This window comes from Limulus polyphemus, unplaced genomic scaffold (assembly GCF_000517525.1).
Source record: "Limulus polyphemus unplaced genomic scaffold, Limulus_polyphemus-2.1.2 Scaffold32, whole genome shotgun sequence".
NCBI classification, from domain to species: Eukaryota; Metazoa; Arthropoda; class Merostomata; order Xiphosura; family Limulidae; genus Limulus; species Limulus polyphemus.
Window position 1 is genome coordinate 1,374,629 of NW_013665642.1, and position 23,685 is coordinate 1,398,313.

At 30.7% G+C, this 23,685-nt stretch overlaps 1 protein-coding gene across 10 annotated transcripts in view; it reads right to left on the reverse strand.

Annotated features, from left to right (window-relative positions):
• Positions 1–23,685, reverse strand: part of LOC106460238 (disks large homolog 1-like) — a 238,958-nt gene that overhangs the window by 51,501 nt on the left and 163,772 nt on the right. For 7 of the 10 annotated variants that reach the window (XM_022387152.1, XM_022387141.1, XM_022387135.1 and 4 more), the window contains 7 exons: positions 15,141–15,179; positions 11,865–11,912; positions 9,371–9,495; positions 8,694–8,796; positions 6,961–7,164; positions 5,857–6,043; positions 5,596–5,680 (listed from right to left, as the gene is read on the reverse strand). In XM_022387152.1, coding sequence (XP_022242860.1) covers positions 5,596–5,680; positions 5,857–6,043; positions 6,961–7,164; positions 8,694–8,796; positions 9,371–9,495; positions 11,865–11,912; positions 15,141–15,179 — 791 coding nt within the window. The remainder of the gene's footprint in view (positions 1–5,595; positions 5,681–5,856; positions 6,044–6,960; positions 7,165–8,693; positions 8,797–9,370; positions 9,496–11,864; positions 11,913–15,140; positions 15,180–23,685) is intronic. The other 3 variants (XM_022387146.1, XM_022387172.1, XM_022387170.1) reach the window with 1 other exon arrangement.

The following is a 23,685-nucleotide window of genomic DNA, read 5'->3' on the forward strand; positions in this document are numbered from 1 at the left end:
GGACTTGTGTCGCTAAAGTTTCATCGGAAAGAAATTATACGGGAAATTAACTAACGACCAGAGACGTAACAATACGCAAATTAAGCCTTAGTGTAAAACCCCCAACTAAAATAGTGGGCCCACGCGAGGTCTGCCTTCTTTGCTCCAACCTCCCAACCCTTCTGTGAGGCAATGCTTCTGTTTGTTTTAGTTTTTTTAATACTTTAGTCATTGGAGTCAAAATATGCCTGTTGGTAGCTCAGAATAAACATTGGTAGGATAAAATATTAGCAGTTAAGTACCAAAAAACAGAAGACTACAGAATCAACTCTAGGATGCTTTATGGAATCAATCAAAAAACCCTTACGCTGGAGAAACGTGTCATATTCTTTATAATGAGATACGTTTGTTTTTGTTTATTTTGAATTTCGCGCAAAGCTATACGAGGGCTATCTGCGCTAGCCGTCCCTAATTTAGCAGTGTAAGACTAGAGGGAAGGCAGCTAGTCATCACCACCTACCGCCAACTCTTGGGCTACTCTTTTACCAACGAATAGTGGGATTGACCGTCACATTATAACGCCCCCACGGCATGTTTGGTGGGACGGGGATTCGAACCCACGACCCTCAGATTGCGAGTCGAGTGCTTTAACCACCTGGCCATGCCGGGCCCGTATAATGAGATACACATGTATTCATAAAATGACCAGTTAGTCAGTTACCAACACATTTCAACATTCAACAACACTTACGATTTAAGATTAAGTCCAGTAAGAAAGGTGAGGGCAGGTTTTATGTTGTTGTTTTTTCTGTTACAAAACTTTAAAACGTTTTTATACAACTTGGTCTGAGCAAACAAAAAAGGGGGAGTTTCAAATTGATGACACTAAATAATAAAAATTATTAACTGTTGGATATACAAGACTGTTTAGTTTACTAGTTGTTATTTAGTTTATTTGGTGATTTAATATTTAATGATTGTTTACTTTTCATAGCAGGAGAATTGAAGGTAGTTATTTTGAAGGCGATGGTTGTGGCAAGTTTCGTTGTGTAACTCCGTAAGCGTCTTGCGTTGTGTGTGTGGTTCAGCTGTTTTAATATTGTTGACGCCAAGTTACTCGAATATTTGGTATTGTTCTCGTTACCTTAAGTAAGTATTGTTACGTTATAGCGTCGCTTGCGTAGTTTATAGAAAGTTCGAGGCCTCAGTGAACAAAATAGAAATATAGGGGACCAATCGAGCGCAAGTCAAGTAGAGAAAAAGTGAAGCGAAGTAAAGTTCAGTCAGAAAACGCGAAGTTAGCGTATGACTGATTAGCCATAACGGGTAATATTTTAAAGTGAGTTTCACAGTTTAATAGAAATAAGGAGAATAATTTGTCTTGTCAAAGGGTGCTTTAAATAATTGAACCCGTCTATGTGGACTTTGACGAAAAGGAAACAATTATTTAAAGTTTGATATACAACTGTGGTAACCCATGGAGTGAAGTTATCACAGATTGTACAATAAGAAACAAAGTAGAGAAAAATAATTTGTCTTGTCAATTGGATTCTAAAGTAATTGAATCAGCCTTAATGGACTTTTGACAAGAAAAAAGGATTATTTAGAGTTTTAGATACGATTGTGATATAGTGTAAAGAATTTTTGTGCATACGTTTGATTTGTTTTGATCATATATATATTATTTTAAAACAAGTGGATTGTGTGATGTCTGCTTATTGTTGAAATTTATCACCAACAAGTCACAGACACCTACTGTAGAAGAATCCCAACCTACATACTTGAAACCCTGACATTACCTTTTTAGATAGTTAACGATTAAATATTTGTTCATAAGACTGTATATTATTTATTCAGCTGGAAATTGAAAAAAGCACTAAGTGTAGTACAATACATATCGTTAATGCTTTGAAAAATCTTTTATATGTAATTAATTTGCCCAAAACAGAGCACTCATAATGAAACCCAGAATAAATCATCAACATGGGTCAAATCTATCACATCAGGATTGTAAACAATTTTAAATGTAGTTAATTTACCCAAAACAGAGTACACATAGAATAAATTAAGAAATCATCAACATGGGTCAAATCTATCACATCACAAAATGAGACCCTAATTCAGGAAGCTGACAACAACAGGAAATATTTGACAAAGAGTCATTATTGTTAAAATTTGCCATGCCAAAAACTGATATAATCAAGCAATCAGATCAGGTGGGAAAGCAACATTATGAGCAACAAAACAAAGACTAAACAGGTAGATGATAAATATGGACAAATTTGAACTGTTGATTCTTTAAGGAAGCCTTCCAGGAGTAGATAACAAAAACTAGTCAAGTTACCCAATCAGATAAGTTTGTGGAGAAAGTGTTAAGAGCAATAACCAATGATGAGCAAAACCACTACCAAAACGAATAGGGATACAGTGTCATTAGAAGCTGTCATAAAAACGAACAAAATTAAGTTATCAAACAAGGTGGATCCACTGCTGCGACAAGTCACCAAAAATGGTGGAAATGTGGTTATTGCATGAAACAAGAAAACAATATCTAGTTATCATATAAAACAAGTAGATAATATCTGGTTATCACATGAAACAAAAAGACAATATCTGATTATCATATAAGACAATATCTGGTTATCACATGAGACATGAAGACAATATCTGATTATCATATAAGACAATATCTGGTTGAGACATGAAGACAATATTTGTTATCACATGAGACACAAGGACTATACCATGTGTAAGAATAAAAGGTGACCAAAATTAGGCTATGAGGTAAGACAGAGAAAAGCTATAAAATGGGTGAACTGGGTTACCATAATGAAGATTAAATGGCACTTGTGCATAATTTAATTAAAAACTAAAAGTACACCACAATTTTGCATAATAAAACTTTATTAAAAAATGGTTGTTGTTGGGTCTTTTCAGTAAAAAGCTACATAATGAACTATCTACCATGGGTAGACAGCATTACATTAATCTTTTGACATTGTGGGGCAGTTTTAGTTCAACTAAGTTATAATTTCTGAACAAATAATAAAGGAATGGTGAAATCAGAACATCAGATCAGACAGGGAGCTGCCATTACTAGGGAAACAGTATTGTAAGTAGCAAACGAAGATTGGTAAAATCAGGCTATCAAACCAGGCAAGAAGATAGTAAGACATATAACGTGAATTCAGATAATGAGGGATCAAACGTTTATACTTGTCATTCACAACTCTATGTAGACAACTCATATTTTTTTAAAAACTGATGTCATAAGTATGTTAAGAAAGGTTTTCCAAGATAAATATAAATACACACACATATAAAATGTGTATGCTTCATACTGTATCTAGTTCATAAAAATTCTGATGTTGCTATAATATCTTGTTCATCTACATTCTTTTCCACCTACATACTTGCAATAGAAAGTCCCTTTCATGTTAGTTATACCTTCTGAAAACAGAAGCATTTGTAAGATGAAAACATCATTTCAGGATAATATAATTAATAATTGAGTGTAAAAATAAAGATGAATTAGACAGTCTTAGGAATGGATGAATTTGAATATTACACGATAACACCTTTTGTATCACTTAAATGATTACATAAACAGTCTGTATTGTTTTTGGTGCTAAAATGATTAATTCCTTCAAATGGTTGTTAAAATTTACAAATTTATATTTTGCATGAACAAATGAAATCTCGAAGTGAGAGCAAAAAAGAAATTGCTAGAATACAGGATGACAACTATTTTGACATTTAGATATAAAAATTCAGTGTCTTAATGAATTGTGAAAAAAGTATTTAACAGTGATACTCATATTTTAAAAAATACAATTAGGATTTTACTCCATAGCAAAATAAACATACTTTAAGTTGACTTATTCAGAGACATCAGGATTTTTTTATTTAAAAGGACACTTCAAGCACTCTTAAAAGAAACAAGAGACACAGAACAGCATTGGTAAAAAAAGACATTATATTATGGAATTTAATGATTTTTCATTAAATATACAGTACTTTTTAGAAAACTAAAGTAGTCTGAACCTTAAAGCTCTAATCAAAAACGATAACTCACTGACGAAAACAAAAAGGATAATCAATTACATGTTATGAGATAAATTCCATCATTAATGGACCTACATATACAAATGGCTTCTTATATCCACTAAGACTTATACATAATGCTTCAATCTCATTTTGTTCAACAAGTACCCATCAGACATATATTTTCTGGTTAACTGGTTTTTCCACTATTGTTTGTGTTCATTTCTATGAATATATAAAACAATGTTTTACACTTAATCTAAATATGTGATAGGTAAAGCATAAAACAGCAGAATAAAGCCTACTAGTATAAATACAAATTGCAAAGTACAATCAATTCATTATAAATGTATTACCAAATGTAATATACAATATCAAAAAATTAATATGCATAACAGATGTCATAAGTACATTAAATAAAGATTTTCTAAGTTCTGAAACATTCATGGCATTGTGAATGTGTGTGTGAAATATAATTAAATTTAAAATTATTGAGAAGGAAAAGAAAAAATAAATAAATAAGTAAACAAAAAACATACTTGAAAACATAATAAACACGTAGCCATAAAACAAATATACAACACCAGAGCACAAATCATATGGTGGGTCATTATGTAATGTGCCTCGGTTTCTTAAAGTACTGGCAGAAATAAGACCCAATTTGCATTGGGGTATACTATCTATCCAGTTTAACCTCAATTTTGCAAGCCTCACATGCTTAGAAGGAATAGTAAAAGGAGCAGATGTGGGTGTTCTAGCCCATAATGTCCCACATCTTTATCACCTTTCGCTGTCTGCAGCCAGAAGTGGGAAGTTGGTTGCTCACAAAGTATATTTTTTGTTTATTTATTTACTTATTATTTCTTCAAATAGACCAGTATTTATGAATCTAACACATAATGTCTGTAAGAGAGTGTAGCTTAAATGGTATGTGTGAAAAATGATATAATAAGGAAAATTCAAGCAAAGGGCATGAAACTACTACTTATGTTTTGCAGGTTGTGACTAGTTCTAGTTATTATCTTTCTTACTATTTTTAAGGTTTTTACTTATTTCTTTTCTGGCTGCACACAGCAAAAGGTGGTAAAGATATGGGATGTTGTGGGCTATAGCACCATCTTCTCCTTTCCCTTCTAAGCATGTGAAGCCAGCGAAGTTGAGGTTAAACTGGATATTTGGTATACTCCCAATGTTCTTTAATAATTCTAATTTTGGTTTAATAAAATAATATTTATGTATTCACCACATTTTTAATTGTATATACTCTAGAAATAAATAACCATCTTTTAACACACACAAAACACACAATTAATTATTTTTGTTTAACAAATGCTTGGTGAATTTCATGACTTTCCTCTCATGAGATTCACCAAGGGCCACTCTTTGATTGGGTTTGAAAGTATTAAAACTCAAAGTGATAATTTGGAGTGATAAGAATAATTACAAGGTGATTTTTAATTTCTTTACTTTTTACTAAATATATAAAACTAATATTCTACAGCAAGTAATAACAAATTTATTTAAAGACAAAATATTTCATAAATGAAAATAAGATACAGTTTATTTGGTTACCTGGTGATGTTTTCATCAGTTAACACTTTAGAAGGGCAGGTACTAGGAGGAGGCTCTTGATGGTATTCTGTGATTGAAACATTTGCTGGAAAATAAAACCATCATCCAAAAGTGATTACAACACTACAAAAGATATGTAAGGAAATGGAAAATACAACATCGGATAACATTTTTAAAAATCTTACACATAAAAAAAATCATAAGACACAATGCATAAAAATGAATCCATGCAAGTTTTTAAGATAATCACTTTCTACTTACAGGAAGGTGGAGTAATTGTGCCTGGAGTTTGTTCCTGAAGAGACTGAGAAGCTGATGCAGGTATAGTGTGGTTGATGAAAACTGAAGGTCTTGATTTGGCTATTGTAAGTACAACTCTGTCTGTTGTTGCCTTCAGTGTAGCAACAGCTTCTTCATGAGTGACATTTTCCAGATTCTTCTCACCAACCTTCAGTATCACAAAGAAAAAAGCATACACAACAGTTAAGTATCACAAAAAACTTATAGTGACAATAAACTGTCTGTAACAACAGTTAGAAACTGAAAAAACAAATCTATTTTAACAGTGGCAACACATACTATAAATGTAGCATCCTTCTGCTTTTCTTTATAATCGGAATTAAAAACAAATATATTTTATATTTATTATAAATTACTATTAAGAAAATCAAATAGAAAACACTGATAATGGTCAAAGTATCTCCTAACAATCTGTAATATTGGGAAACCCGTTGGTGATGCTTTGTCGAGAAAACGTGATAACATCATTTGTATGACGTGCTTTTATACAGTACCAGGATAGAGGGCGTATCGACCAAGGTGGAGAGTGTCATAAAACAAATACTGCCAAGGACAATTAAGTGAGGTATAAAAGACTGGAGCGAGTGAGAAAAAAATCAGACCAATGCGTAAATGGGCAAAGGAAGAAACCCTGGCAGTCGAGTAATAGCTATAAGTGGGAGAGGAGGTATGTATGTATGGGAATAATGATTTTATTACAAGCAAGTTATCCCCCCTTTTTTTTATATATGCAGACAGTTTTATTGAAGGCCATATAACAGTTTTGGTCTTGGCATCAAAATAACACAAGGTTTTAACATGTGCTCAATCATTTCTCATTTTATTGATTAAATTGAGTATATTTTATTAAAAATTACTTTAACTATTTGAGTTAAAAGTTAACCAGGCACTAACAGGTCTGTTCCAAGTAACACAAAGAAATATTAAATTTCCATACAGTTTACCAAAACCAGTGCAGACATAGTGGTATGAATACTATAAAGATAAAATAAAAAGCTTGAGTTTCTATTACAAGTAAAATGTATATGAACATAATAAATTCTTTGTTGGAATGAGATTACTTACAGCTACCAATTTGTCCCCTACATGGATATTCCCTTCAGAATATGCTGCTCCTCCCTCCATGACTTTAGTGATGTAAATACCATTATCACCTGGGATATGCTGGTTTCCTATACCCCCTGCTATGCTGAATCCTAGTCCCTTGTTTCCTTTTACCAGCTCCACTTCCATAACATGTCGGTGGTGAAGTACTCTACGCTTCACAAACTTGAGAAAACAAATAGGAAAATGTTTAACTTGTTATACATCTGAGACACTGTTAGCACAAAGTGATTACAATCTGAGTGTTATTTAGCTTGAAGTACTTTATATTTACATTACTCTTGAACAATTAAACAAAACTACAAATGCTACATCTAAGCTTAGTGTCTTCTGCTAACTAAAAATCAATCTATAGAGCTTTTTTTTTAGTCTATTGGTAAGTAAATTGCACCAATAATAAAAAGCTTTCATGGTTTAGCTAATCTTTAAAAACATGAATAAACAAATAAATATTTATATTAAGCTTTAAGGCATAGAAATAGGTTAATATGTATATAAATATATATATAGTAGATTTAACCTGAAAAAAGCAGCAGTTCAATAATAAATCTGTTCAATTGCATTTTTTTAGGAATTTACTTAGTGCCAAGATACTACTAAAAGATACACTGCTTTACTTTTGAATGAGAAAAAATAAGTGTAGAACATCTCTTGCTTGAAAGAAGGCTTAGACAGAGGAGAATGTACTTGAAAGGCATTTCCAATGGACTGCCTCTGTCTTAGTTTTGAATGACGTTTCAAGATGCTTGACGAGATCCTCAAGAGACCCGATGAAGATCTGTGCTAGTAGCTCAAAACATTGTTCAAAACTTCTTAGACATATGCAGTCCATTAACAATGCCTTTCAATTGTAAGTCATGCTTTTATTACAGTTGATTTATGACTAGAATTTCTGCAAATACAAAGGTTTTTCTACAAGCTTTAAAAAACAAACCAAAGGATTGGCAAACAAAAATATCTTACAAGTACTGCACAAATTTATTGAATAAAAATAGAATGTAGAACCTAAATATTTTTAACTGCTTCTGATAGGGCTCCATACTGACAGCTTGAAGTTCTGTGACTTTTAAAATAACTGTAATAACTTTAAAAAACATGATTATATTTTATGCATTATATATTGATATTCTACCTTTACACATTAAATACTGTTATTCAATACTAACTTCTTCATAAGAAATCATCCCACTACTAATAACACTTACTGTGAATTAGGTTTTCACAATACAAAAAACAAGAGAGAATTCAGTACATTAATCAATGAAAGTTCATTTGGTTTGGGTTAAGCTCAAAGTTACAGAAAGGGCTATGTTTACTGTGCCCACCACGGGTAATGAAACCTGGTTTTTAGGCTTGCCACTGTGTCACTAGGGGGCAATCAGTGAATGTACAAGAACCATACACCTACATAAAAGTTGATAATATATAATACAAAGTACTATAGAAAGTAAACTAAATAAAAGGTTAAAAACAAAAAAATAACTAAATAAACAAAAGAAAAATGAGCCCTAGCTTTTAGAGTAGCCTAGTTCTTATAGATGTCATATTTAGATATAGGCTATACAAAACGTGTTTACCTACAGATCAAAATTCTAATTTTTAATTCAATCTTTTGAAAGAGTGAAAATAAAGCAAGTGGAATATGTGTGAATATGAAAAAATATAGAACAATACATTAAAATAACCTTCCTTACCAAATGTACAGAGTTTCCTGCACGTTTCAGAGCTTCTACGGCTGCAGAATGAGGAACATGAAGTAACTCAGTGTCATTTACTTTGATTATAATGTCATTTACCCTGAGGAAAAATAAATAAAGGTCATCTGGTGGTAATGTAACACAGGTGTTTACTTATATTAACTTTAACTATAATTATTTTTCAATATTAAAGAATATTAATTAAAAATTCTTAAACTTTCAAAATGATGATTTGTAAAAGTTTCCATCTTTGTAGTAATTTCAAAGCTACTACCTATAAAAATCAAACTATCTGAAAATTAAAGCTAAAAAAAGCTTATACAGAAATATAAAAAATTTTCATTATCTTGAAGACCCATCCTTTTTTAATATGGCTGTTAATTAAATAATGGCTAAAAAGTGCTTTAGTAAAAGATTAATTTTCATTAACTTAATATTTTACACAAAGTATTTTTTTAATGGGATCTAACTTAAAATATTTTTCAAGAGTTGTCATTAGACTTAATGATGATGAATCCAGATGAGGTTCATAAAGTTGTTCCAATAAGAAACTGGATTCAAAATATGACAGTGATAAACTTTTATTTTCTTATTAAAATATTTTTTAATTTCATGTTTAAGAATGAATGAGTTTTTGACAAGTTAAATATATGTTGCAACTATTAATAACATACTTCAATCTACCATCAGCAGCTGCTCCTCCTCCAGGAATAAGTTTAGTGACATAAATGCTTGGATCATCATTAATGTGAGGATTGTCTGTACCACCTGCTATACTAAACCCTAGACCTGTTCCACACTGCCAGACAAAGTAAAAAAAATATAAATATATATTTTTATAACTACGTATAATTTCTTTCACTTATTTAAAGTTATGTAAGTATATATCAATTCAGCACAAAACAAATAAAAGTGGTTAAATTATCAGAAAAATAAAACTTACTATTACTTGATTAATCCTCTCTTGTCTCAAAAATTTAAGTTGTAAAATGGTTTAATTCAATTTAGCATGGTGAATATTTATATATTTTATCATGATTTATGTTACTTAAAAATAATGAGAAAAACAGTACAAAAAATGTGTGTTCTCATGCATAATAGTAAGAAGAAATAAGAAATACAGTATCTTCTGTACTATTACCACGTTATGATAAAAGAGTGGTCCAGTATCTTGTGTATTATTTCTCATTATTAAGGTGAAAGATGGAATATTGTACCCACTATATTACTACTTGTTATTAAAATGGAGAATGCAAGGTTGTACCTTATGCATTAATACTTGTTATTAATGTGAATGATGCAATATTGTGCCTTGGGTGTAACTACTTGTTATTAAGGTGAATGATGCTACGTAGTACCTTGGCTATTACTGCTTGTTATTAAGATGAAGGATGCAGTACTGAAACATGAAGTCATATCTATTATCTAGGGAGGTTCAGATTGCAATATAGTTTTATGTCAGCTTTAGGATATACATAATAAATCAAAGACTAAATACCATTACAACTTCCAAGTTTTATTTCTAAATGTTGTGTAAAAACATTGTAAATTTGCTTCTTTAGGCTTCACATGTACTTATCTGTAATTATGTTAACATATTCTACTACATTATATGCCACTCCATCAAAAATTATCTTACACATTCATTTACTGGAATAATTAAACTCACAAAAAAAAAACAGTTTACAATGACAAACTGAAATCCATTTGGGACATACTACTATATTCTTTTGGAATGGATTACATTTTTAAAATGTTTGATAAAGATTTGATCATTACTTTATGTTAAAGCTATCTTCTTTTATTAGTTCTTGGTAATGGCTTAATGAATAAAAAGGTTGAATATGTTGTATTAAAACACTTTTGGAGCCTCACCATCTTGTTACAGTACATGTGATCACATTTGGTCATATTTTTATCTGATAACCACACATCTTGACAATACTCCTGTAGCAAAGTTTCTACTGCAAAAAAGACCCATTGTAAGCCTGTCATGTCCAAAGTGTCCCACAGTTCCCTGCATACTTTCTATAATCCATCAGTGCATGAGAGTAACAGTTTTCCATCACCAGTTTCAACTGTTTGATTGCACAGAAACCTATATGTGCTGCTTCCAGCAACTTGCAGTATGTAATGGTGAACAGAAAATATGCTGGAAGCCTTATCTTGGTGAACTCATACCCTACTGGCATTTGTTTCCAGATGAAGATCCTTCTTGATTATGCTGCATGATATTGTCAGAGACTAGTGGATGGCTTTTGTTACTGTCCTTGATGTTCATGGTTTCTTAAGTGATACAAAATGGAACACTTTACTAACCACAGTTGGGGGTATAAATTATTGTACGTCTCTTTCTGAATGGTCCTGATTCTTCAAGTTGATCCATACTCATTTTTTTTAATGTCATTAAGAACAAGAGATATCCACAGGTTGGAAATTCTAAAACCCCAATTTGAACACATTTTTATGATCCAAGTGTATGAATATTTAGTTTCAGAAACTAAAGTGGTCAGTTTTTGGTGGCAATGCACTTCTTATGAATTGCCAAATAATTTCAACAATTAGTTCTGGTATATATACACACACGCACACATACCATTCCACTGAGACTTTTTATTGGCTGTGGTTGTCACATGACTAACTGATTTGCATGTTGTAAATAATTTTAATATAATGTACTCAACCCTCTGTACTGTTAGACATTCATCAACATGCAATATATTCATATGAAAAACCTCTAAATTTTAAGTGAGCCAACACAAATACATTGATTTTTTGGTAAAATATTTCATCTTGTACAAAAGTAAAGATAAGTTTTATGAATAAGTGCATGGATTTTTTTATGTTCAAATATTACATTTTTGTGACAAATGGACTAAATTTCTTAGCTTAATTTTCTTATTAATTACAGCCATAAGACAATTATAAATTGTAACAACACATACTTTAACATCTGGTTATTTACACTGCTTTTAAACAATAGTGAATATTGATTGGATTATACCCGAGAACATAAAATATTTTCAACCAATGGTTCTTGTGAATAGAAATGTTTTTACAAACAGAATACTTATCACAAAAATAGCCCCTTTTTTACATTATAGTACACAGAAGCTTAAAAAGTAGTAATCATCATGGAAAAATTCACATTTCAAACTTTGCACTTACCCTTTCAAGAGAAATCTCTTCATATTCCCAATCTCCATCACCATTGACCTTTTGGAAGATTAAACAACATAAAGCTCAAGTACTTTCCAAGGTTATGTTAAACATATAATTTAAAAGTGAATATGTTATCAGTTATATATACAAATGAAAATGTGTTAATATATGAGTATTTCAAAACAAGCACATGATAAAAAAAATTTTAAATGCTTAAGTGTTTCTCATAAAAACTACTTTTAGAGTTGCACTTTCAAAGGTACATGGTAAACATAAAATCCTTTCCTTATTAAACTAACCCAATAATATTCTTTCCACATAGACACTCATATACAAATAACTAGCAAACAAACACGGATGAATTTGTTGATCTGAATTAAATGTATAGTTTTAACTCTCATTTCCTGATGTTTGTTAGAGTCAGATCTGTAGTTCCCTCACTCAGATTAGGTAGAATCATTAGTTTGTACAAAAAATGCTTTAATTAGCAACAATTTAAACCTCATATGCCATAAAATGGGGATAAAGAGTCTTAACAGTACATTTTTACATTAAACTTGTAAAATGTATTGCTTTAGTTGGTGAAAATTTTAACCTGTAAATGACACTCAAAGCAGGAAATTATATTATAGAAAAAAGATCAGATTTTCTAATTTACAAAACTACATATACAAGACTTATAGAGACAAATCTTATCTTAACAATCATATTTCAGCAATAATAATATAATAGTTAAACACCATTTTGCACTTTGGTAGTAGAATATAATCCACTAGCTTACTTTTAACAGCAATATCAAGATCAGGTAATGTAACAATGAATTAACTTTGAGTTACACATGAAAGCAAATATAAACTGATTTTCTTTTAGTAAACAGTTATACTCAGTAAACAGTTATACTGCTAACAGGGATTCTTTAGATTTGTTTTGACATCCGAAACAAATCTTATTTACATTTTTATTACATCAGTTAAAAACTAATAATCCTACAGTCATTTACTTAAGATCATTTGAAAACGAAAATGAAGCCTCTTTATTTTGTTAATTCGATAATTTTTATATAAGTATCACAAAATGCAAAAACAGAGGTCACATAAACATTTTTCTATATACTATAGTTATGTAATACTTTGTCTCATATATTACAATAACCTTATGATAAAGATATTTGTGACAGAGTGACAAAAAAACAACAATTCCAAACTGAAAATTAATGTCTAGTTAAATGTTCTTTCTCAGGCAAATTTTATCTTTTATTTTCAGAGAAAAACAATTTCAATACAAAGATTATCTGGCATGCTATCCAAATCTCAGCAGTGATGTACAATAAAAAGAAAGCAAAGTAATGAAATAGCAGCTTGTCTCGCTCACGAAGAAACAAACTAGTCTTGATGCTTCAAACAATATAAACAGATAATAACATTTACTAGTGGGCAATGAGCTGTAAAAAGAAAATACATTGATAAATATATCAATGGATAAATGATTAGACAAATTAGTCAGAAAGCTGGTATATAGTTGTAGAAACTAAACAATGAGTAGCTCCATAAACAGACAAATCAAAGAGTAGATGGTTGTATAGTTACATTTGAAAACTGGTGAATAGTAGAAAAACTGATCAATGAGTATCTTCATTAAAAGACAGACCAAGGAGTAAATGATTATATAGTGAAGTATGAAAGTTGGTGAGCAGTAGAAAAACTGTTTAATGGCTCCATAAAAAGCCAAACTAGAGAATAAATGCTTAGAGACATAGGTAACAGATTCAGTCTTTAAGATGAGAAATGAGTTTTTGATTGGGTAGGTGGCTAAGTGATGATATATTAGTTTATTTGAATAGATAGATGAAAGATAAAGAAAGTGACTAACTTGTATGTGGTTGATTAGAGAATGACAAACAGTATGCGATGATGGTCACAAACAATGTAATTGTTTAAATTTGTTAGAACTATTTTCCCAATCAGTTAGGTCATACAAATTAACCATGCAGAAATTAAACAAAAAACTCATGCAAATCTTATCATAAAATTTCTTTTAAATTTAGTAAAACACGGAACAAAAAGTTTTTGAGTACTTAAAAAATAAAATAAAAACATATATGTCTACTGCATACAGTTCTAGAGGCAACCATAAGTGCACTGGACAAAAAGCATATCAGAAGCTACAACATGCATCAACATAATGTGAAAATCACAATATACGACATAAATATATCCACACCAAACTCAACATTATTTTCTCGAAAGCACAGCTGTGTCACTTCAGCTGATAACAACTGTCTCATATTGCTTTAAACTTTTTTAATCTGTAAATCTTAAATAATATATCTTTTACATTGTCATTATAACCTTTACACCAAAGGCTGGGTCTTACAAGATTATACTTGTCAGAAACAAATCATCTTATGTGGCATGTCAAAATCTTACAATAGAAAATATAACCTTTTGACCAATAACCAAGTTAAAACTCAAATTAGAAATGATGTAATGAATATATGTATATACATGTGTGTGTGTGTGTGTACACATGTATAAGTTAGACATAATTATTATAGAATTTTATAATTTCAATGCTCAGCACGCATTTGCCTTACATTATTTTTGTTAAGCTTATAAGCATAACAATATACAATCGTACATTAGAAAACAGTATACTTAAAGTAAAATAATCAAAGCTTCCACTTTAAAAGCTACATCTGATGGAAGAATGGTTTTGGTACCATTTGCCAATGATCCACATTTCTATACTTAAGATTGAGTTTCCTCTTTGAGCAGATCCTTAAAACCTACAAATAAACTTTTAAATGAAGACCCACACTAGATATTTTGCTAGTAGTTAATTTTAATTATCAATTACAGAGATAATGGGTCTGACTAGACAACCTACTAGACCTTAAAAAACAAGATATCATTGATTAAACTGTCTACAAAACCATACACACAACAGGTTATATTATATGGAATCTCTAAGATAAATAAAGACGGTTATCCAGTCAGATCCATTGTTACTGGAATTGGTATTTACAATCAACCTCTAAAAATGTTTGGCTATTCCAGTTTAAATAACTGATTGAATATGAAAGTTTTACAACCTAACATTTAGCACTCATAGTTACAAAATCTGAACAGAAACTATATAAACACGATAACATACATCTATAATCTTACAAATGTATAACTGTTTTGAAAGTTTTGCAATACTGAAACAATTTTGAACAAACTAAGTTTATCAATACTTCACAAAAATCCAAAGGTTCAATAGAAAGAAGATATTTTTACTCACATCTCTGTCACAACCTCCACCTAAGAGTGGTGTGTGAGCCTACAAAAATGAGAAGATGGCAAAACTATGTTTCTCCATATGAACAGTACTTTTACTTTCATTAATAAACAAATGATACAAAATATTATAGATTTAATCATATCACCAGTTACTGAAGCTTAATAGATAAAAGACTTAAGACACATCCATCAAAACATCGTTAATTTTGTATTTGTATTTCTTTTGCTTATTCCTATGTATAGCATGCCAGAATCTCTTAACAATGTTTACTAGAAAACATAGTTGTTTCACTTCAGTTGATAAGATGAGAGTTTTAGTGGCAATGGGATGTGAACCATGAACTCTCAGATTCATCATTTTCAGGCACACTAACCACTCAGTCACTCCTGACACTGAACCACCAAGAAACAATTTGTATTTATGACAAAGGTATCCAAATGTAGAACTTTAAAAATGATTTATGCAGATTAGCACACACTGATGGTTTAATAATGCATTACAATTATTTTATTGTGATAACTTCTTTAACAGCCGAGATGGACCAATAGGTCCCATGTTGTCCTAAATATTAAGTTATATGTTATGTTAAAATGTGTATTATCTCACCAAATTTTCTTGCTAGAAAATTGTTTATGATTGTTTCTAAAAGGAATTAATCATTTTCAAGGTTTTGTATATAAACTGAAATTTTGAAAAAAATATAACTTCTAAAATTCCATAAGGTGTGAAAGAAAAATATGAAAAAACATTTCAGTTCAATTATATGTATACAGTTTGTTGAAATTTGTGCAAAGCTACTTGGGTGCTACCTGCACTAATTATTAAGTGGCAGATTAGAGGAAAGGTATCTAGTCAACAACACCCACCACCAACTCGTAAGCTACTCTCAGTGAATACCGGGATTTGACTGTCATCCTTATAATGCAAACATGGATCCAAAGTAAAAAGTACAATTTATTTTTCAGTGGCAATGGGACACAAACCATGGAATGTTGGATCAACAGACCAGCATGCTAACCACTGGGCTATGCTTGATACACATGTATACAGAGAGGGAGAAAGACTTTTTTTTTACTTTTTAATATAATAGGTAACTAAATTACATCTTTATAAAAAGTTTTTTCTAATGACATTGAAAACAAAAGATGGTGATATACATGTATTGTCGAGTTATACAGTGTTTTACTCACACACTTAACCTCAAACTTTCTTTTACGTGGCTTAAAACTATACACAATGAATGATGAAGAGGAAGGAAACTTCTCCATGTATCTCATGATTATCTTAGAAATACTGACATGATCTGTTAACGAAAACAAAAAACTATATGAGAAGATCTTAAAGTGCCACAATATTCACATACATTGTAGCACTTTTTTAATACATAAACAAACAAACAGTATAAATAATGTGAAGGTGTTTTGAAAGTAGAAATGATAATAAACAAATATCAATTTAAAAGGTTTCATCCTGTACTGAATGAACGTAAATTTCACAACATAAAAGTGGTCACAATTAGTATGAAACCATGTTACATATAGAACCTTATTTTTCCTCTGTTTTACACAAACATGGATACACACGTACTTTTGATACAAACATCTTTGGTGATGGGTATGATTTTCCACATACACACTTACTTTTTTTGTACATTTAAACTTCATACATTTTAATTTCAGTCAACATAATAATCTATTACAAGTGTCAATGGTAAACTTTCAAGCTTTGTTATGGAAATTGTTTACTGTAAGCTCTTTAATGAAACATATGTTTGTTATGTGGGACAACAGTGTGTTACCTAACCCACTGACCACAGCTGCTCTATAAGCTGAATTAGCAGTTAATGTGTGTTTTGTAGTTATATGATGGATGTTTTCCATCTATTCAGCAGTTTGTATAAGTTACATGGTGTGTAATTTTATGATAAAGTGTGAACAACAATGTCCATGAATAAGCAACTTTAGCCTCTCTCACCATTATCAGATTGGTCTAAGCCATCAAGATTGTTTCTTAAAACTTTTGTGCAAAGGTACTATCTTCACCTAGCTGTCCCTAATTTTGAACTGACAGACTAGACAACAGGCAGTTACTCAATAACACCCACTGCCAACTCTTGGGATATTCTTGTCTAACCAAATAGTGGGATTTGACAGTCACTTTTGCAACACACCAATGATCCTAAAATGTTGAGCAAGATTTTGCTGCAATGGAATTTGAATCATGAATCCTAAGATTCACAGTTTGTGTACACAAATCAATTGGCCACGCATAGCCCTGAACCACAATGAAACAAATAATTTGTAAAAACATTTATGGCAAAGCTACTAAGGCGATTTCCTACCATTTGTAATTTTGAACTATTGGCAAGATGGAAAGCAGCCAGTCAACAATACCCTACCATCCATGCTAAGGAACTGATTGTCCCTCTTATAACATACATGTAAATTACAGTATGAAGAACACAGAGCCCTACCACAGGGTTAACCCTTGCCAAGAAAGAAAAAAAAGAAAGACTTACTTACTGATGCACTGTTGGCTAAATTGTCTTGAACTGAGATTAATGAGATCATTAGTGTTTACACTTTTAACTTTCACGTTATTACACTGTGATCATTAAATCCTCTACATTAAGTGAACTTTTTAGGTCTTGTAGATTGTTTTTCAATTAACCAGCCAATGGAATATGAATAAGTTGTAAAAACTATAAGATGTCAATGCTTATAAAGAGAGAGAAAAAAAAACGACTTTAGATCCATCCCCACAAGACAGTCCAGTCAGTAAAACATACAACCTGAAACACTTCAATTTATGATTATACTGCATACCTCATGTAAAGTTACTTTAGCATGTTTTTTCTTAAATCTTCAACACACTACAATAAACTTAGATTCCTCCATACAAATCAAGTTTCAACACGTTTGGTTCACGAAAATTCGGCACTGCTAAAGCTTAAGGACAGTTTTCTAATTCTTTTTTGTATCATTTTGTTATACCCATAAACATAAAACGGATTTGGAAAGCTGTGCAGTGATACGTGACAAACAAAAACTTATTAGTATCATCCAAATTTGCAATATACAGAATGAACGAGTGAAAATATTTCTATTCTAAGGAGATTTGTTTCTGTAACCTGCTTATGTATATTTTCGGTAGTGCAGCTGTTAGCGTGGTATTATATTATTCTGAATTTACTAATCTTGGTATTCAAAATTTTCAATAGTTTACTATTATGTATTCAATATAACAGAATATAGTATAATACTTAATGATACAGTCAAGTAATGTCGTGTCCGCAATCTTTGGGAGAGTGCAGGAAATTGAAGTTTTACGGAGAATCGAAACAGAACTTGTCAGAAACTTGGTTATTAACATACGTTATGCTTACGTTACTTTATGATAAGCCTACAAATACTAATTAGCCGGTGTACACCATTAACTGAAATAAATAACTGAAACTAATGGAACATTTCACAACATGATTTAGTTTTGATGTCGTTAAGTGCAAAGCTATAAAGTAGGCTATCTGTCCTCTGCCGACCAATGGTATCGAAACTTGGTTTTTTTAGTGTCGTAAGCATGCAGACTTGCCGCTGGGGGCTTCACCATGTGGGCGGTTTCAATAAAACGTTGCTAGTGTTATTTTCGTTTCCCGTTATAAGTAACGAACTTGGTTATTTTATTTTAAAAAATGAGATTCCTTAATATGGTAGGAAAGAATGTTCACTTATCGATCAACTTTGAGACTGAAATTTAATACTGGATTTCACATTTTACAATACGATTTTTCAATTTCATTGAAGCCTCCAATCAATTACAGTCTTATCTGTCTAAATTTCCTCAGATTGCGAGTCAAGCGCCCCTAACTACCTGGCCATAGCGGGCCGAACATAATGATGATAATCAAACAAGTCTATGTAATGATTTAAAGGAAAATGATGATTTAGAATATCTCGATATGGTTAGTGACGATAAGATTTTTGAAAGCCCGTTATCAAAATCAAGATTTTTAAATTTTGAAAAAAAAATTAAGGGATCGTCTAAGAAATCAGAAGTGGCTCTGAAATACACAGACAACATAACGGATTCGGTACACCAAATAGAGAAACAGAGAACATATTGCTAGTAAAAAAGATCAGAATAGTGTAAATAAAAGGAAAATATTATATTATTTATCTGAAAGTTTAAGTGAAAATTTACTAAGATTTAATCTAAGATATATATGTATTACTGGTGTTAAATTTACATTCTAAGTTTTCCTTTTTCCACTTTCTTCTTTTTATGGCAGTTATTGCTATACAAAACATTAGAGGTTGTTCTACAGGTATAGCTCCCCAGTGGCACAGCGGTATGTCTGCGGACTTAGAACGCTAGAATCCGGGTTTCGATACCCGTGGTGGGCAGAGCACAGATAGCCCATTGTGTAGCTTTGTGCTTAACTTCAAACAAAAAAAAAAACTACAGGTATAAATAACTGCGTGGTCAAAAATGATATTATGCGTCATAATGCAGAAATTATTGTATTACAAGAAACTAATGTTCATGTAGAGAGACAATCTTTATTATGGAATAATTGGAATTATAACATAATTTATTCCTATGCTATATAACAGCATGGATCTGGCGTACTGACAGGTTTACATAAGTCATCTGGGAAAGAAACGACATTTATCTCTAAGTATAAAGGTAATATTTTGCATGTATTGATAAAATCAATAAAGTTAAATTTACATTTATTTAACGTGTATTATACCTGTGGTGGGCATAGCACAGATAGCCCATTGCGTAGCTTTGTGCTTAATTACAAACAAACAAACAAATAACATGTATTTACCTCACAATGTGATGAAAAAACACATGAATGTTTAGATTATATTGAAAAACAGTTGAATGAAATACAAAACAATGATCTGGTATTCTACCTGTGGTGGGCATAGCACAGATAGCCCATTGCGTAGCTTTGTGCTTAATTACAAACAAACAAACAAATAACATGTATTTACCTCACAATGTGATGAAAAAACACACGAATGTTTAGATTATATTGAAAAACAGTTGAATGAAATACAAAACAATGATCTGGTATGTTTAGCTGGTGATTTTAATGTAACATTAAATACAGAATTAGATCGTATGCCTTCGGGAGAACATATATTTCATACAGTTGATATATTAAATTATTTGTTAAATCAGTTTGGTTTATTCTGTTTTTCGATATCTTTATCCCAAAAAGAAAGAATATACTTGAACTGGCCAAAGAGAAGGCATTATATTAAAAGCCAGATTGGATACGCTATATGTTAATTCTATTATGTTAACACGAATTTTCGGACTGTCGCATGTAAATACGTTCATTTCTAATCATAAAGTAGTAGTCGTACGACATACAAAGGTTTCAGTCAGAATAAGAAGGGTTTTCGCTTATTGGCTTTTTAACAATAAATTATTGGAAAATACCAAAAGTGTAAGTAAAATTGACCAAATTATAACAGATTTTCAGACACAGCAAAAAAGAGAAAAATTTAAAAACGTTAGAGTGTGATGAGTTCGTTTGAAAGGAGTAATTAAACCACATACTCAATTATTTTAAAGAACAATTGATTTAAAAAAGAAATGGGAGACAGAGCATCTAGAAATCAAGTTATCTGAATCATCCCAGACTGACAATATGTATCCTATGTACGAGGAAGCTTTGAAAGAACTCTGTATGAATCGAACCAAACACTGCGAAATTTATGAACAAAATTATAGAATCATAGAAATTTATATCCCTACATCTTATTTTTGTAGATTAGGACAAACATCTGGTACACAAAAAGCTGTATTAACAGGATAAAAATCGTAGGGTAACTCAGAATTCAAACGAAATAAATTCTACAATTATCGATTTTTATAAGAGATTATAATCAGAAGAAACATTAAATGAAACTAACGACTCTTTCTTTGAAGGCTTACCAAGGTTACCAAAAAGTGTAAAAGAGTCTATAGATGCTCCATTAACGCTTACAAAAATAAATGCCGCTTGCCAATCATTAGCAAAAGATAAGTTCCCTAGAATTGAGGGCATAATGGTTGAGTGGTTAGTAAAATTTGGGCCTAAGATTGGTATTTCTCTACTAAAGCCTTTTAAAGAATCTCTAGGGACAGATGAATATTCTAGATGTATGAAAAAAAAAGCAGTACTAAAGTTAATACCTAAAAAGAGAGGTTTGACAAAATAAAAAAATTAGCGACCAGTGTCACTTCTGTGTATTGAATATAAAGTATCTTCAAAAGTCATAACAAATAGAATGAAACCTATTATGAGTCAGACTTACTGTTTCAGATCGATGTATTTATGATAATATACACGTTATACATGATATAATAAATCTCGCAAATCAAAATAACAAACGTTTAGCTATTGTCAATTTAGATCTTGGAAAAAGCCTTTGACCGCATAAATAACAATTATTTAAAAAAGATACTCAGAAAAGTTGGTTTTGGGGGGAATATTATGAAGACGATTGACGTAATGTATGAAAATGTCATATTTTATGTAGTTCATGGGTCGGTTTCAACTTCAGCTATTCCTTTTAAGATAGATATATGAAAATGAAATACAATAAGTGGATTTTTATTTACACTAGCAACAGAACCTTTTCTTTATAATTTAAGAAAGAAAATTAGTTCTTTAAAATCAATATCAAGTTTCAGTTATCATCAAAACCTTATTCTATCACCTTATGCTGACGATATAAATATTTATATTAAACAGGAGTCAGAAGTTAATGTTATTCAAAATACAATAAAGGTATTTGAAGTATATTCGGAATCAAAGTTTATGGTCTGATGCTTGGAAAATACTAATAGAAAATAAACTAGGCTATACATGATCGAATCAAGGAATATAAGTATTTGGAGTGTATTTAGGAAATTCTTTGGTATGGATTCAGAGAAATTGGAATGAACCTAAAGAGAAATGTAGTAAACTTATTACAGTCTGGAAGCGTTTACAACCTTTTTTCATCATTAAAAGGAAACATGTTACTTCTTAATCAAACTATTAGTAGTATTATATGGTACAGATTCCAGGTATTAGAACCACTTAAGAATTTGCCCAATGAACTTTCCTCCAAACAACTTGTATAAAAGCGTTATCTAAAAAATAAAAGCATAGTTATTTAATAGAAATACTTTATCTTTACCTTTTGAAGAAGGTGAGTTAAATCTTATATCCTTGAATGATATACTAACCATTTTTAGGATTCGTAACATAAACCAACCAGTTCACCCACCCGAATTACAATTGAAATACTTTTAAACGGGCATATCAACGTTGTGATTTTCTTATAGTTCTTTTAATGGATCATATGAAACCACGAGGAAAGTTAAAAATGTTTTATAGCTCTACATTAAAAAGATGATGTAGCGTCAACATAACAAGGAAAATTCAAAACTATTCTGTTCAAGCACTTCTTAATGAGCTTCTTTTCTTGAATTCTTATTTATTAGATAATACAATAATTCCGTATCAGACATTGTTGATAACGAAAGAAATAGATGGAAAACATAAGGTTAATCTTGCCGTCATAAGTACAAAATAAAGAGCATTTGAAATGTTTAATGACTGCGATTACAATACAGTTTAAACACATTGTTAATCCTATAGGATTAAGTAGCAATAGTGAAAATTTAACTAATAATAAACAAGGTAATATATCTAGTTTAGAATCACCAGTAGCAGAACAGGACACTAAAACTTTGTACAGCAATTTAGTAAAAAAAATAATCTTTTGAATGACTATCATCCTAAGTTACCAAAAATTATATGGAAAACAATATATAGAAGTCGGGCCTAAAAACGTGACGTGGGTATACAGTGGAGACTTATGTATGATGCACTACCTAACCCACTATGGTTAAAGTGAATAAATGTGGATGTAAACGAATTATGTCCGTATTGTAATACTATGATAGGTAATAATTGGCACATTTATTTTAGGTGTATTGCAAATGAACTTTTATGAGACATGATTTTTAAACGATGTTCAACAACTTTGAAAAGAACATGTGAATCTTATAATTATTGGTATGTAACTTCATCATTATTATATTATACAGTAATTGGTGAGAGACACAAAAAAATCAACATATTCACTATCTTAAAACAATTAAATATAAATTATTAAGTAATTAAATCAATAGATTGGAGTCACTGATTACATTAGAAAAATGTGGGCCGAATAAAATGGTGAAATATAATTATTTTAAAAAAATGGATTGAAGAATGTCCATGGTTTATTGTAGTTCAAAATATTGTGAAATTTCCTCTTTTCGAATAATTTATCAATTTTTTCCTTTCCTGTGTGGTATGTATAACTATATTTATATTTTAATAATTATTGTACATTATTATTATTATTGTTACGTATTAGAATTTCAAATAGATTGAAGCGAGTTAACTGATAATTTAAATTTAGTAATTAAATTGTACTTTGGATTTATTATCTAAATATATATACGCCGATATATTAGTCAATTTACGATATTTGCCAACAAGAATTGA